The sequence below is a fragment of the Pelobates fuscus genome, chromosome 4, assembly GCF_036172605.1.
Source record: "Pelobates fuscus isolate aPelFus1 chromosome 4, aPelFus1.pri, whole genome shotgun sequence".
Lineage (NCBI taxonomy): Eukaryota > Metazoa > Chordata > Amphibia > Anura > Pelobatidae > Pelobates > Pelobates fuscus.
Window position 1 is genome coordinate 155,919,280 of NC_086320.1, and position 14,405 is coordinate 155,933,684.

A 14,405-nucleotide genomic window follows, 5' to 3' on the forward strand; every position below is an offset into this window, starting at 1 on the left:
GTAAGAAAACATGTCATCTGTTATTAAATGAATTTCCACCATTTTCCATAATCATATTATATAATTTAATAAGATCATATAGCGTTTAAAGGGTTACTCCAAGCACCATGACCACTTCAGTGATTTGAAACCTCTTTAGCATGTATAGTGAAACATGGGGAAACATATATGGAGAGAACATGTTAGTGCCGACAACATAGTTTCTAAGTGTGGACAAAGTGTGTTTCGAAAGTCACTGACATTTCAATTCGATTTTTAAGTAGCTCAAATTTGTAAGTTTAGTTTCAACTTAAGCATAACGGGATATGGATTTGTCCTTTAGATATCATTGTAAAATACCCCCTTTTATGTACTTGAAAAATCCCACAATTCTTGGTATACAATTTGTAATAACTGAAATGAACAAATTATTTTGTTTTTGGTATAATTTTGCTCATGGGGCTGCTTTGAGAAGCTGTTGGTACAGACTTCATAGCGGAATGCTCCTGGACTACGTCTATGTGGGTATCTTTCTTCAAAGTCTTTCCTCCTGTCTGTTGGCAAGAAGTCCTGAAATATTTACATCATGGCTGGAATGAAGGTCCAGTATTGGGTCTTGCATGGGGCTCTTTGACAGTTGGTCATCAAGGGATTGGCTGTGCTTGGGTTTAATTCTAACAAGGCAATGGAAATTGCAGTGCAAGTAGCAGTTATAGTATACACATACTCACAACATAGACATTTGTTTTCTCCATTGTTGACTACTTGGGAATCATTATAGGCTTGGTTGTGTGCTTGTCCCATTGCACATGTCCTGCTGCTGTTTCTTGTGCTTAATAGAGAGTTATACAGTGACATCAGATGAACCAAAACGGACTGGCCAATGTTGAAACCTATCTGCCTTTCAACTGTTTAACTTGTATCAGTACTCCTGCCTTTTAACAACAAGCTGTGAAACCAGGCAATCAGATTGCTGGAAGACAGGAACAAGTGAGTAATGTAAGGCATCCTTCAGTTTAATCTACTTAGCTTTTTTTGGCATTGCAAACAAGAAAATCCTATGATTTCAAACAGTTTCTACATCATCAAACCTGCCAAATCCATGGAAGATGCTTTGTGTTGAATGATGATATCATTCTAATATTGAGCATGTTACAAGTATGTGCCTGGGTCTTGACTTTAGACTCAGGCTTTATTTTTGGTGTTAATAAATTCTACAACAATGTCTGCTATACTGCCCCGTTTTAAATGGCTCAGACAGTCTGAGTAAGAATATTGAATGTATTTTCCTCACAACTCACTAATGGCATTGTAGAAAGTTGTCAAGTAAATTGTAATTTAAGACTTTTTGGTTATGCTTAAATGGACACTATAGTTACCAGAACAACTACCACTTAATGTAGTTGTTCTAGTGAGTATAAGCATTTGATGCAGGCATTTTCAGGGAAAAGGCAGTGTTTACATTGCCATTAGGGACACCTCCAAGTGGCCACTCCTCAGATGGTCACTGGAGGTGCTTCCTGGCTCAGTGCTGCACTGTATGCAGCAGTGCTGTTCAGCGTCACCATGGTGCGGGGCCAGCACCGGCGGACCCGTGCGGCGCTGGAAATAAGGTGAGTTTTAATAACTTTTAAGGGGGCAAAGAGGGGTTAGGCAAGCCACCTAAATGGGTCAGGAATACATTTGCAAGATTGCTCGACCTGTAACTTTGTAGGTTTTTCTACCCCCTTGCCTAACCCCCTTTTCTTTCTTGTTCATTCTTGTCACCTTGTTATTCTTGGACTTTTTTTGAGTCAATCCACTTTTCTGTTATAGCATTTTCAAGGCTTAGACTAGTTTTCTTACCCTTCTCTTTGACATTGTATATCTTATCAGTACTGCTCTGTGGTTAGTCTGTTACCTTTGGACAGTTATACTCTTGTTTAGCTATTTTTTTATATTGTTTACAAATCTTCTTTTATTGGTGCATCTCCCTAGGGTTATTATCACTCACTGTGTTTGTATGTTTTTTTGCACATTGGCATGGCCCTCTAATGTGCCTTATCAACATAATACATCAGAGCTAGATAGCTAAATAAAGTGATGTATATATCGCATCTAGTAAAATGTCAAGGTTTTTCTCCATGCAGAAATATTACAATATGATGTATCTTTATTATTGTAAAATAAACCTTTTATCAGGATTAAGAAGAGAGATCTATCATAGATTTTTTTATACAGAAAGGCAGGAAGTCAGGACTGTTAATTTTGTTTCTTATATAGATTGCATCATTGCACCAGTAGCGACACAAGACTAAAGTAAACAAAATCCTAAATAAATACTGTCAGTCTGAGCTGGAGTAAATGAGCCAAGCTGCATTCATTGCAAAATTGTATATATTTTTGTTTTGTCTCATCTAAGTTATCCACCCATTCATTCATCCATCCATCTATTCATCCGTGATTTCTGGAATCGGGACACTAGCAAATTGTTCCTTTGTTTTTCTAATGTCGCTATACTAACACTATATTTTACTAACCCTTTAATTGACTGTATTTGTGTGTTGGTATCCTCTTGTTTGATTGTTTGAAAAAATAATTGCACGGATATGGGACATGCTTGCAAAATACGTGTTTGTAGTATTTATTGTAATTGGGTATTGAGATATGCTGTACTAGTAAAGAACATGCATGATTTAAGGAGACATGTTAACCAACATAACCGCTACTGTGCACCGTAGTAGTTATAGTGCTACAAGTCTTTTGGCACCATCCAAGGGTAGGCCGTCAAATTGTTTACGAATGCCTTGACATTTACTTAGCTCTGTTAGAAGCCTGCTGCCCTTTCAGTATGCACAGCTATGCTAAAGCAGAAGTTCATACTAATGCATTAGCATACAAATGAATATCGACTTTGGACATTATTTATTGGCTGAGAGTGTCAGTGAATTTTTCATTAAATACTTCATGAGCCAATGAGAATATTTCATTAAATTAGGTACTTACAATGTTTTGTAATGAACCAATTGTAAAATGTAGTTAACTATAGTAAAAAAAAATAACTTTAAAGTCCTCCAAATTAGCTACTGTAATAAATTGGTTACTTTAGCCAGAATTTGGCAATTTGATTTTAATTCACAACAATTTGGAGTTTAATAAATTCCACTGTTACAACTGAAGGATTGATTGACAAGCTAATCCCATACATGTATCTTGGGTCCCTGTAAAAATTAGTAAAAGGATACTGTGGTGCTCTGCCAGGAATACAAAGCAGAATTCCTGGCACTATCGCTCCCCCTGAATATTGTGAATGTAAGGATGAGTGTATGAATTATTAATGTGAAGTAATAGTCACAATATGGAAATATAATACACACATAATAGTTACACATAGAGGACACTGACATACACATAATAACACAATGAGGACACTGACACAGACACATTTACACACAGGAAACTAACACACACACATTTACACACAGCAGACTCTGACACACACACGTTTAGACATACACACTCTCACTGATTTGACAATCACTGACAGACACACCCGCTGAAACATTTACACTGATTTGGCACACACTGACAGAAACACTTATGACACACACACGCATTCACTGACAACCACACATACTCATTGATTTGACACACTCTCGCTGATTTGACACAGAAAAACACACCGGCACAGACTATCACTAATTTTAAACACGTTGACAGACATGTACACATTCTCTCATGCACACTCACAAATTATTATTTTTGTCAACACAGCCTCCCTACCTGGGAGCTGGAGTGGATCCTTTCCCTGAGGTCCAGTGGGGTGGGGAATCTTTCCCTGGGATCTGGTGTGGCTGCTGTCATCTTCGTGCTCCTCCAGCACGGCTCTCTTGCGTGCTGTTTAGTGATGCCAGAGTGTCGACATAACCCCGGTCCTAGCATCACGCGCAAGTGTGCAATACTGGAAGAGAACTGACATCAGCGCTCCCTCACCATCCGCCTTCATTCTCTCCTCCTTTCACAGCACATTCTGGCAGAGGAGGCATCTGGTGTCTGAGAAAGCAAGTGCCGCCTCCCAGTGTACCCCCTGCTTGTGGTGCGAGTACTCAGTTGGGTACGGGTACCACAGGTTGGAACCTGTAGTGTAAAGTATTTGAGTACTGGGGGAGACCATGTATGGCATTAATATTTTTTGTGTCATGCGTGTTTTATTTTAATTAACCCCTTACCTTCCAGTAAGGTGTGATGTTGTGGTAACTTGCATTTTGCATTGCAGAGCAAAATACAATTTAACCCATAAAGCCCTACTTAAAAGGGTAATCTAAGCAACAATACCATTACAACCAGTCATAGTGAGAATAGTTAAGCTGTCTCCCAGTTATGTTTCAAAGCATGTCGATTCATGCCACCAACCAATTAATTATTTTATCATTATTATTATTTTATTATTTTGGCAGATGTTGAAGGAATTGGTATTGCTAATACAAAATTGTAACTGGCTTAGCAAGTGGCCGGACAATTGGTGCCCAGTTACCCTTGGTTTGTGTCAAGCCATTTGAACACATCTTGACGCAGAACCGTGGTTGGCAGCAGAGACATTGGGGCACCATAATCACTACAGCAGCCTGTAGTGGTTATTATGCTTAGAGTGCCTCATTAACATTTCTTTTGCTGCAGCAATATAGATTTCTCTGGATGTCTCCATTCTGTCTAATGCATCTTTACAGAGAGACAGAGAGACTCTAATTCATATCCTCCTGTGTCCTCCCACAATTTAGAGGAACCTTCGTGGCTATATTTTAGCAGTCAGGTAAAAGGAGGGACATTCTTTTACCACACTGAGTACACTGTATGAATTCTTTGCTGGCTGCAACAGGCCATATTTTAACCCCTTAAGGACCAAACTTCTGGAATAAAATAGAATCATGACATGTCACACATGTCATGTGTCCTTAAGGGGTTAAACCATTTTTAAAATGTGATATTTCTGTAAAGGATGAATATATAATTAAAAATAAAACTGTGAACACTAAACTGCTGTTTTGTCTTGTACATGGTTCACATAAATGTTTTACTAATGTTTTTTTTAACCTGGCAGTGAATTGGTTGATTGTTTTTTTGTTTTTTTTTTAATCAATTACACACGTTAGGAAATTGAAAGTAATGCAGTCTCACAGAGTATGATATTCCAATGCTGAGGCCCTAAGATTTTGCATTGCCATAGCTTGTCTAATCACCCTTTTTTTTGGGTACATTACTTATATAAACATTGCTTACACATTATATGTCTTTAATACTTTTGTATTAAATACACAACCCTTGTTGTGTAGATCCAGTCCACAATGTGGTCCAGGTTCTAGAGAAGCAATATTTGGAGGAGAAAAAACATGCACTGGAGGAGCAGAGGACGATGTTTGAACGAGAGCTGGAACAGCTGCGACAGCAGCTCTCTCCGGATAGACAGCACCAACATGGTAACGAGCGACTTTCCTACACCTCTCAAACCACACAACAGAAAATGACCATCTGGGCAGAGGAGAGGTAAGTGATGTCAACAACATGCTTGCAGAAGTGCTACCAATCAAAGGCTAAACTCATCTACACAAATACTACATTCACACTTTTTTTTCCAGTTTGTTTTTTACATATTTGTTCTGCTGTTTTGTATATTGTAGTGTTCATTTGCAAAAAGGGAATTTTTTAAATGTTTAAATTCTTTAAGTGTCATGAAAGTGTAAGGTGGCTTAGTATCAGAATCTTACATTCTTTCCCCTTTTTCATTGATTTAAAGTGAAATAGGATAGGCAGAACAATCCATCTGCTGAGCAAATGCTGCGCTGAAAGGTTGTTGGACATCTTCCATGGTTCATGAAAAGCCAATTATCTATTTTGCCTTAAGTCACTGATTTAAAAGTGCCTCTAGTTTGTGCTGCAGAATTGTAATGTTGTCCTCTTAGATAAAGGTGTAGAGGGCAGGATATGTTCCCAGGGGTCCCAGATTTACAGGAGTCTGCTCAAATATTCACAAGGAATATCAATCAATCAAATCAAAATAAATCAATAGCACATGTTATCGGTCTCCGAATGTGCTCTGCATTGTGCATTGCTTATGTACTTGCTCTTTGCTCGTATAATAATAAAAATATTTTCCTAAAAAAAATCAATTAATTGTCTCCCAGATATTGCTTCTTGCATTACGTTAAGTGAAGGTTCCTTAACAATGGCAGGAATATTGCCAGGACTTCACAGTGAATTTCAAACTTAAGTCCAAAATAGCCAAACTGAAAATTAAATTGACTTGGAGAATTATTGCAATTGGGCAAATTTAGCCAAAAATGTACTTTGAAGTCACTTTAACCCCTTAAGGACACATGACGTGTGTGACACGTCATGATTCCCTTTTATTCCAGAAGTTTGGTCCTTAAGGGGTTAAATTCCCGCCAAATCTCACTTTAGTAAATAACCCTGTTACTATTTATATAGATAGTTTGTGTTACTTCTAAATCAAAAAAATTGGTATTATTAAAAAAGTTTGCATTACGTTACAGCAAGTGTCCCCAAAATTATTATTAGAATTGCTTGCATTACTTCAAAGCAATTATTCAGCTCTATAGCAAAATTAAACGCGTAAAAATAGTTTTTATAATTTGGGTGACATCAACTCCTAATGTTATTATGTTGGATGCAAAAATGATGAACCTGTAGCTTTCGGAGACAGAATTCCTTCTCAGTGATAGGATCTGTGTGAGTAGTATATATATATATATTTTTTTACAATACCCTATTTAGATACAGACATATTTTGTCAATGCGCTAACATGCGCAGGAAAAAGTTATTTGGCCGTTACTGTATGCAGAAGGCTTTATTTAAGAACCTAGGGAAGTTGGGGTAACATCCAGGAGCCAAGGACATAGCCGTACATGTGACTGGCCAGCAGTTTGTTTATAACTAGGCAGCGGCAGTATCACATCGGCATGTGATTAAAGTAGGACACAAACTGAATAGTGTCTGTGTCATTTATGTCTTGTGGCAAGCATCGGTCTGAAAAATCATGTCAGCATTAGATCCAGTAGCATTTTATCTGCTGATGTCGTAGCCAATTTCATATTGTTGCAGATGAGGACTAAGGGCAAGACAATCTTACAAATGTCTGTTGATATATTAAAATTGTCATTTTTATACAAGTTTGAAGACAGGATGTTTCATCAGCTCGATGTGGACATATAGGCTAATTTTATTTAATTTTATCAATAAGTGAAATGTTCTTTATTTTGGAATTATTATCTAAACAATTGTGTAAAATTATACCCATCCGTTGTACATCACGCACAATATATCCCATTGTACATCAGTGACAGATTATGGGAAATGGCAAAATACAGTTAGTGGACTCACATTAGAGCAGCTCCTCTTTCCATATTCTGCCAAAATCCACAGTAATGACATTTCTATCTATATATTCTCCATAAAGATCCTATTCTGTGAAAAACTGTAAGACAGCACAGGTTAGAGACCTTGTAATCTGATATTACAGGTTAAAGTCCTTGCTCTCAACTGATGCTTGCAGGATTCCAATTTCCTGGAAACAATTACTCTTTGCAAACAAACTATATTTTAATCTAATATATTCTACAATCTAATCCAGGGCTTCCCAAACTTTTATGGGCCGAGACCCACTTTTCAAAATGGTAATTTTTCGGGACCCACTTGCTTTTAATGCGTATTTTAAAAAGTGAACACCATGGCAATCCGCTTCAGAGGCATACAATTGGCACACCATGGCAAACCGCTTTAGAGGCATACAACTGGCAAACTATAGCAATCCGCTTTAGATGCATACAATTGGCACACCGTGGAAATCCACTTTAGATGCATACAATTGGCACACCATGGCAATTCGCTTTAGATGCATACAATTGGCAAACTATAGCAATCCGCTTTAGATGCATACAATTGGCACACCGTGGAAATCCGCTTTAGATGCATACAATTGGCACACCATGGCAATTCGCTTTAGATGCATACAATTGGCATACCATTGCAATCAGCTTCAGAGGCATACAATTGGCACACCATGGCAAACCGCTTTAGAAGCATATAATTGGCAAACTATAGCAATCCGCTTTAGATGCATACAATTGGCACACCATGGCAATTCGCTTTAGATGCAAACAATTGGCATACCATTGCAATCAGTTTTAGATGCATAAAATTGGTACATCATGGCAATCAATTTTAGAGGCATACAATTGGAACATCATGACAGCTTTAAATACATAAACTTGGCACACCATGGCAATCAGCTTTAGATGCATAAACTTGGCATATCATGGCATCACTTTTAGATGCATAAACTTGTCACATCATGGAAATCAGCTTCAGAAGCATTCAATTGGCACACCATGGCAATCAGCTTTAGATGCATAAAATTGGCATATCATGGCATCACTTTTAGATGCATAAACTTGGCACATCATGGAAATCAGCTTCAGAAGCATTCAATTGGCACACCATTGCAATCAGTTTTAGATGCATAAAATTGGCACACCATGGCAATCAGCTTTAGATGCATAAACTTGTCATATCATGGCAATCACTTTTAGATGCATAAACGTGGCACATCATGGCAATCAGTTTCAGAAGCATTCAATTGGCACACCATTGAAAACAGTCAGATGCATAAAATTGGCACACCATGGCAATCAGCTTTAGATGCATAAACTTGGTATATCATTGCAATCACTTTTAGATGCATAAACTTGGCACATCATGCCAATCGGCTTCAGAAGCATTCAATTGGCACACCATGGCAAACAGTCAGATGCATAAAATTGGCACACCATGGCAATCAGCTTTAGATGCATAAAATTGGCATAACATGGCAGTTTTAGAGGCATAATTTTGATATATCATGGCAGTTTTAGACGCAGAAACTTTACACATCATGGCAATCAGTTTTAGAGACATACAACTGCTTACTCACAGACTCAGAATCAGAAATGTTGTTGTCCTGCTCTTTCATCCAGGCACCTCACATGGATTATCCTAGTGCTGGAACTAATGTAGAGAGGACCGTGGTGCAAGTATGTTTTCTGGGCCCCCATCTAGTGAAAGTGTGGCCAAAAGGTAGATCTCCATCTGTCGGAGAACTTCAACAATAATATGCCAGATGGAGATCTACCATTTGCACATCATTGCAGGGTTATATTTGTGAGTAGTGTTTGAATGTAAGCATGTTTTTGTATTAAGTATATGTGTGCATGTATGAGTGTATTTGTATGTACTGTTGCTATTGGAATGTAGTGGTGTACTTGTTTGTAATGTTTGCATCTGAATGCAGGGGTGTTTGTATATGTAGTGTAGGATTTTAAATGCAGGTGTGCTTTTTGTGTGTAGTGTTGGTGTTTGAATGAAGGGGTGTTTGTAGATCATTTTAGTGTTTTAATGCAGGGGTGTGTTTGTATGTAATGTTTGCGTTTGATTGCATTGTGTGCGTGTGTGTAGTGGATGCAGTGTGTGTATATTGTGTTTATAAAATATACATATACACAATGTGTGTTTCAATGTAAGCATGTTTTTTTGTATGGAGTATGTGTGCAGTGTATACACACACACACAGACACACAAATACACAGCGATACACACAATGACACTTAGTTTCCCACACACAGATACACAGACACTCATGTACACAGATACACACAGATACACACAGACACACAAATACACACACACACTCTGACACAAAAGGACACGCAGAGACAGGAGGTGAGGGTGACAGTGTGGGAGGGAGTGTGTGTACTGGTAACAGTGTGGGGGGCAGTGTGAGAAAGGGTTACAGTGGGTGGGCAGGGGGAGAAAGGGTTACAGTGGGCAGGCAGGGGGAGAAAGGGTTATAGTAGGCAGGCAGGGGGAGAAAGGGTTACAGTGTGGGGGGGGCAGGGGGAGAAAAGGCGACAGTGGGGGGGCAGGGGGAGAAAAGGTTACAGTGTGGGGAGAGGGGCAGGGAGAGAAGGGGTTACAGGGGGGGAGGGCAGGCAGAGAAGGCGTTACAGTGGGGGAGGGCAGGCAGAGAAGGCGTTACAGTGGGGGCAGGCAGAGAAGGGGTTGCAGTTGGGGGGAGGGTAGGCTGAGAAGGGGTTACAGGGGGGAGAGGGGCAGGCAGAGAAGGGGTTACAGTGGGGGGTGGAGGGCAGGCAGAGAAGGGGTTACAGTGGGGGGGAGGGTAGGCAGAGAAGGGGTTACATTGGGGTGAGGGGGCAGGCAGAGAAGGGGTTACATTGGAGTGGGGGGGCAGGCAGAGAAGGGGTTACATTGGAGTGGGGGGGCAGGCAGAGAAGGGGTTACATTGGAGTGGGGGGGCAGGCAGAGAAGGGGTTACATTGGAGTGGGGGGCAGGCAGAGAAGGGGTTACATTGGAGTGGGGGGGCAGGCAGAGAAGGGGTTACATTGGAGTGGGGGGGCAGGCAGAGAAGGGGTTACATTGGAGTGGGGGGGGCAGGCAGAGAAGGGGTTACATTGGAGTGGGGGGGGCAGGCAGAGAAGGGGTTACATTGGAGTGGGGGGGCAGGCAGAGAAGGGGTTACATTAGGGTGGGGGGGCAGAGAAGGTGTTACATTAGGGTGGGGGGCAGAGAAGGGGTTACATTAGGGTGGGGGGGCAGAGAAGGGGTTACATTAGGGTGGGGGGGCAGAGAAGGGGTTACATTAGGGTGGGGGGCAGAGAAGGGGTTACATTGGGGTGGGGGGGCAGGCAGAGAAGGGGTTACATTAGGGTGGGGGGGCATTGTTTGGGCTCTGTGCCCTACCTTCATTAGACATCCCTGGTGGTCCAGTGTCTCCCTGGTGGTCCGGTGGGTTACCTCTCCGGTCTGAGCTCCGCCGGGTGCTGAGCTGCAGGCCGTGTAATAAAAGTCTCGCGAGCTCCCAGAGTGTTGCCATGGTAACGCTCTGGGAGCTCGCGAGACTTCTATCACACGGTCTGCAGCTCTGCACCCGGCGGAGCTGCAGACAGGAGCTGCTGGGCAGATTGATTGGAGGGAGCCCGGCGGCATACAGGGCAGGCCGCCGGGCTCCCTCCTGGTGTCAGTCTGCCTGACTGCCGGCGGCCCTGGATGTGTGGGTCAGCGCGACCCACTGGGAATCGCCCTGCGACCCACCAGTGGGTCGCGACCCACACTTTGGGAACCGCTGATCTAATCTTTAGAACAGGAGTAGGCAACCTTCCACGATTTTGTGGACTAGATCTCCCCTGATGCTTTACCAGCACTATTGCTGTAAGAGCATTATGGGAAATGTAGTCCCAAAAACCTGAAATGCCAAAGGTTACCTACTCCTGTTTTAGAATCTAGTTTCAGTAATGTTATCATGTTTTCTCTGTCTTCTAACTGGTGTTAACATTTGTTCTTTGAACAGATCAAAATTAAAAAAAAAATCAAATATCACATATAATATTGTGGGGTTTTCCAAATGGTGCACATTATAAACAATCCAGTACACTTAACCCCCAGAAGTAAAATATATATGTTCTAAGAAAAGAAATAAGAAACATTAATTAAGAAATACCCTCCAGATGCATTCACTTACCAGTTAGCAGAAATATATCTGTCTGTCAGGCAAGGTTTGTAATTTCCAAATTACTATTTTCACTTTTATAATCAGTCTCTGTCAGATTTGTAAAGCAGGGGATATTGTTAAAGGATGGACTTCGAAAAATCTTTAAAACCAAATGCTTGTAAATGTTGCCCTGCGTGTTCTGCTGTCTCTAACAGGGATGAGCTATTTAGGCAGAGCCTTGCCAAACTCAGAGAGCAGATTGTGAAGGCAAACACTCTAGTGAGAGAAGCTAACTTTCTAGCTGAAGAAATGAACAAATGCACAGATTATCAAGTCACTCTGCAAATACCAGCAGTCAACCTGAGTGCAAACCGCAAGGTGAGTCTCGTGGCAGCATCTAAAATGTTAAAAAAAGGATGAATAAAAATTATACGTCAGTCTACAAGTTTATTATATATTAAAGTTTGATGTTTCAGCTCAGAGTCTTTATCAAACCTAACTAACAACATACCAAACAAATATTTATAGTGAAAGTAAAACCTCAGAGGTTGCCTGTTGCACAGTGGAACGATTAGATGCTGTGGAGTGACCTAACCTGGTCAAATGATACCCGTTACTATGGCAATATCAACCAGAGAATGGACACATATCTTAAACATCTCTAGTGCAGAATATTATAGAAAAAATACATAAGTGGCAACAACATCAAGGATTACATCTAGAATGTTCTCCACCTCAAGATATAACTGCATCCAATAGTACTTTTATTCCTGTTAGTGACTTCTACCCTTGGCATATCAGATGTTTTGAACGACATTTCCTATTAATCTCAGCTAGCTGTAAAGGAAGACTATAGGGGGAATGCAATTTTTAAATGCTATCCCTACTGTTAGATTGCCTATTTAGATTTCAGTCCTCCTCCCCCGTTGTTAGCTACAAAAAAATCCTCAATTATCCCATTAAAAACCTGCAATCCAGCTGGTGCAGCACATTAAATTGCCCTTTTATGAGCACGCGCAGCGATTAGTCTATGAATTGCTCCAATCAATGAAGAACCGAGTCAGACTCGATTCTCACTGTGGAAGCACCCTCTAGTGCAGTGTTAGGCAACCTTTGGGACTCCAGATGTTGTGAACTACATCTCACATAATGCAGTTACAGCCTAAATGTTGGCAAAGCATCATGGGAAATGTAGTCAACAACATCTGGAGTTCCAATGATTGCCTAACCCTGCTCTAATGGCTGTCAGTAAAATAGCCACTGGAGGTTTGTTTAACCCTCTACAGGAAACACTGCTGATTCAACCAAAATGGCAATGTTTTACATTGCAGGGTTAAAAGGCAGGGCCGCTGCACCCAGACCACCAGAATACATTGGCAAACTACTTATATTTTATCAGTAGGTAGATGGACTGTTAGTTTCAATTAATTGCATTGAGAGTCTCCATTGAGAAGGTCAACATGTCAGTCAAAGGAAGAGTTACATAAATGGGAGTAAACATGTTCTAATCTATAAATAATGTGAACACCCACCCTTTTCAGCGAGGTGCAATTGTGAGTGAGCCAGCTATTCAAGTGCGGAGAAAATGCAGAGGCACCCAAGTGTGGACTATTGAGAAACTCGAGAACAAGCTCATTGACATGAGGGATGCTTACCAAGAGTGGAAGGAGAAACCCAATGAGGTAGATGTCAAGTCCTAATATTACGCACAGTTTGGAATAATGGATCACAGTGACCTCAATGCTCAAAAATAATTCATAAAGAATTAGTGTTAAGTTTATCTCATGTAATGGAATCTTGATTCTTAATTTGATATATTAGTATTTATGGATATTATTGCCACATGCCGGTATTCGATTATATAATATATACAATTAATGTAATCTCTTTAGCATGTTAAGGGTCTTTATAACATAATAATGTTCATTATAAAAATATATGAATCTAAAACTAAAAAAAACCCATCATAATCATCTCTAAATTGTAGCAAAACCTTGTGCACTGATTCTTCACTAGTAACATCTGCCTAAATCAGGATCTCATTCATATTTTTCCGTATAATTGGAGGATTAATGAACTTTTGCTCTTGGATGATATCATGTTTGAGCGTGCTTGCGGCTTCCATTTTCATGCAGGGTGGTTCTCATTCATTATTCAAGAGTATGAGACTCAGTGCAACACATCTTTATACTGCCAACATGTCTTGGTAGAGAGGTCAGCACTTTCTGATGGGAGTTGGAAACAAAAGGGGTGAAGCTAGGACACTCTTTATGTTCTCATGTAAATAAATCAGGATGTTGTATGCTCTGTTGCTCTCAGTGCATACACAACTGTAAAAAAATACATTCATTGTTTTTCTATTTTCTTTTTTCCAGAACAAACAGCTTTTTTTTAAGAAAGGTGACCCATTTTATGAAGCTCAAGAAAATCACAATTTGATTGGTGTGGCAAATGTATTTTTGGAATGTTTATTTTATGATGTTAAACTTCAGTATGCAGTGCCTATCATCAGCCAACAGGGGGAGGTAAGCACTCATTTTTATATATAAATTATTTACCATAAATGTCTTCGGCAAACATATTGTAAATCAACTCCCTATTTAAAAAAATCTGCACACAATTAGGAACAAAAACAAAATGTTAATACATAAAAATTATCTTACATTCACCTTCAGTCTAGTATTTTTTTTTGGTTCTCCACTTTACTGGTTGCTTACCTTCACATTGCTAATCATGGCACCAGCACCCAAATAGCATTTCCAATTATAAGAATTTTTTCAAGTCAGGCCGAGTATCATATTGAATGTAGTTCTGAGAAATCTTGGTACCAAGTTTAGAATTCACTGGCCTATAACTTTATTTTATTTTGAAAGGCTGCCCACTTGGCATCT

General features: G+C 40.0%; 1 protein-coding gene across 1 annotated transcript in view; it reads left to right on the forward strand.

Annotated features, from left to right (window-relative positions):
* Nucleotides 1–14,405, forward strand: part of KIF13A (kinesin family member 13A) — a 169,549-nt gene that overhangs the window by 121,096 nt on the left and 34,048 nt on the right. The window contains exons 15-18 of the mRNA XM_063451688.1: nt 5,289–5,499; nt 11,730–11,892; nt 13,056–13,196; nt 13,890–14,039. Of these exons, the coding sequence (XP_063307758.1) occupies nt 5,289–5,499; nt 11,730–11,892; nt 13,056–13,196; nt 13,890–14,039 (665 nt within the window). The remainder of the gene's footprint in view (nt 1–5,288; nt 5,500–11,729; nt 11,893–13,055; nt 13,197–13,889; nt 14,040–14,405) is intronic.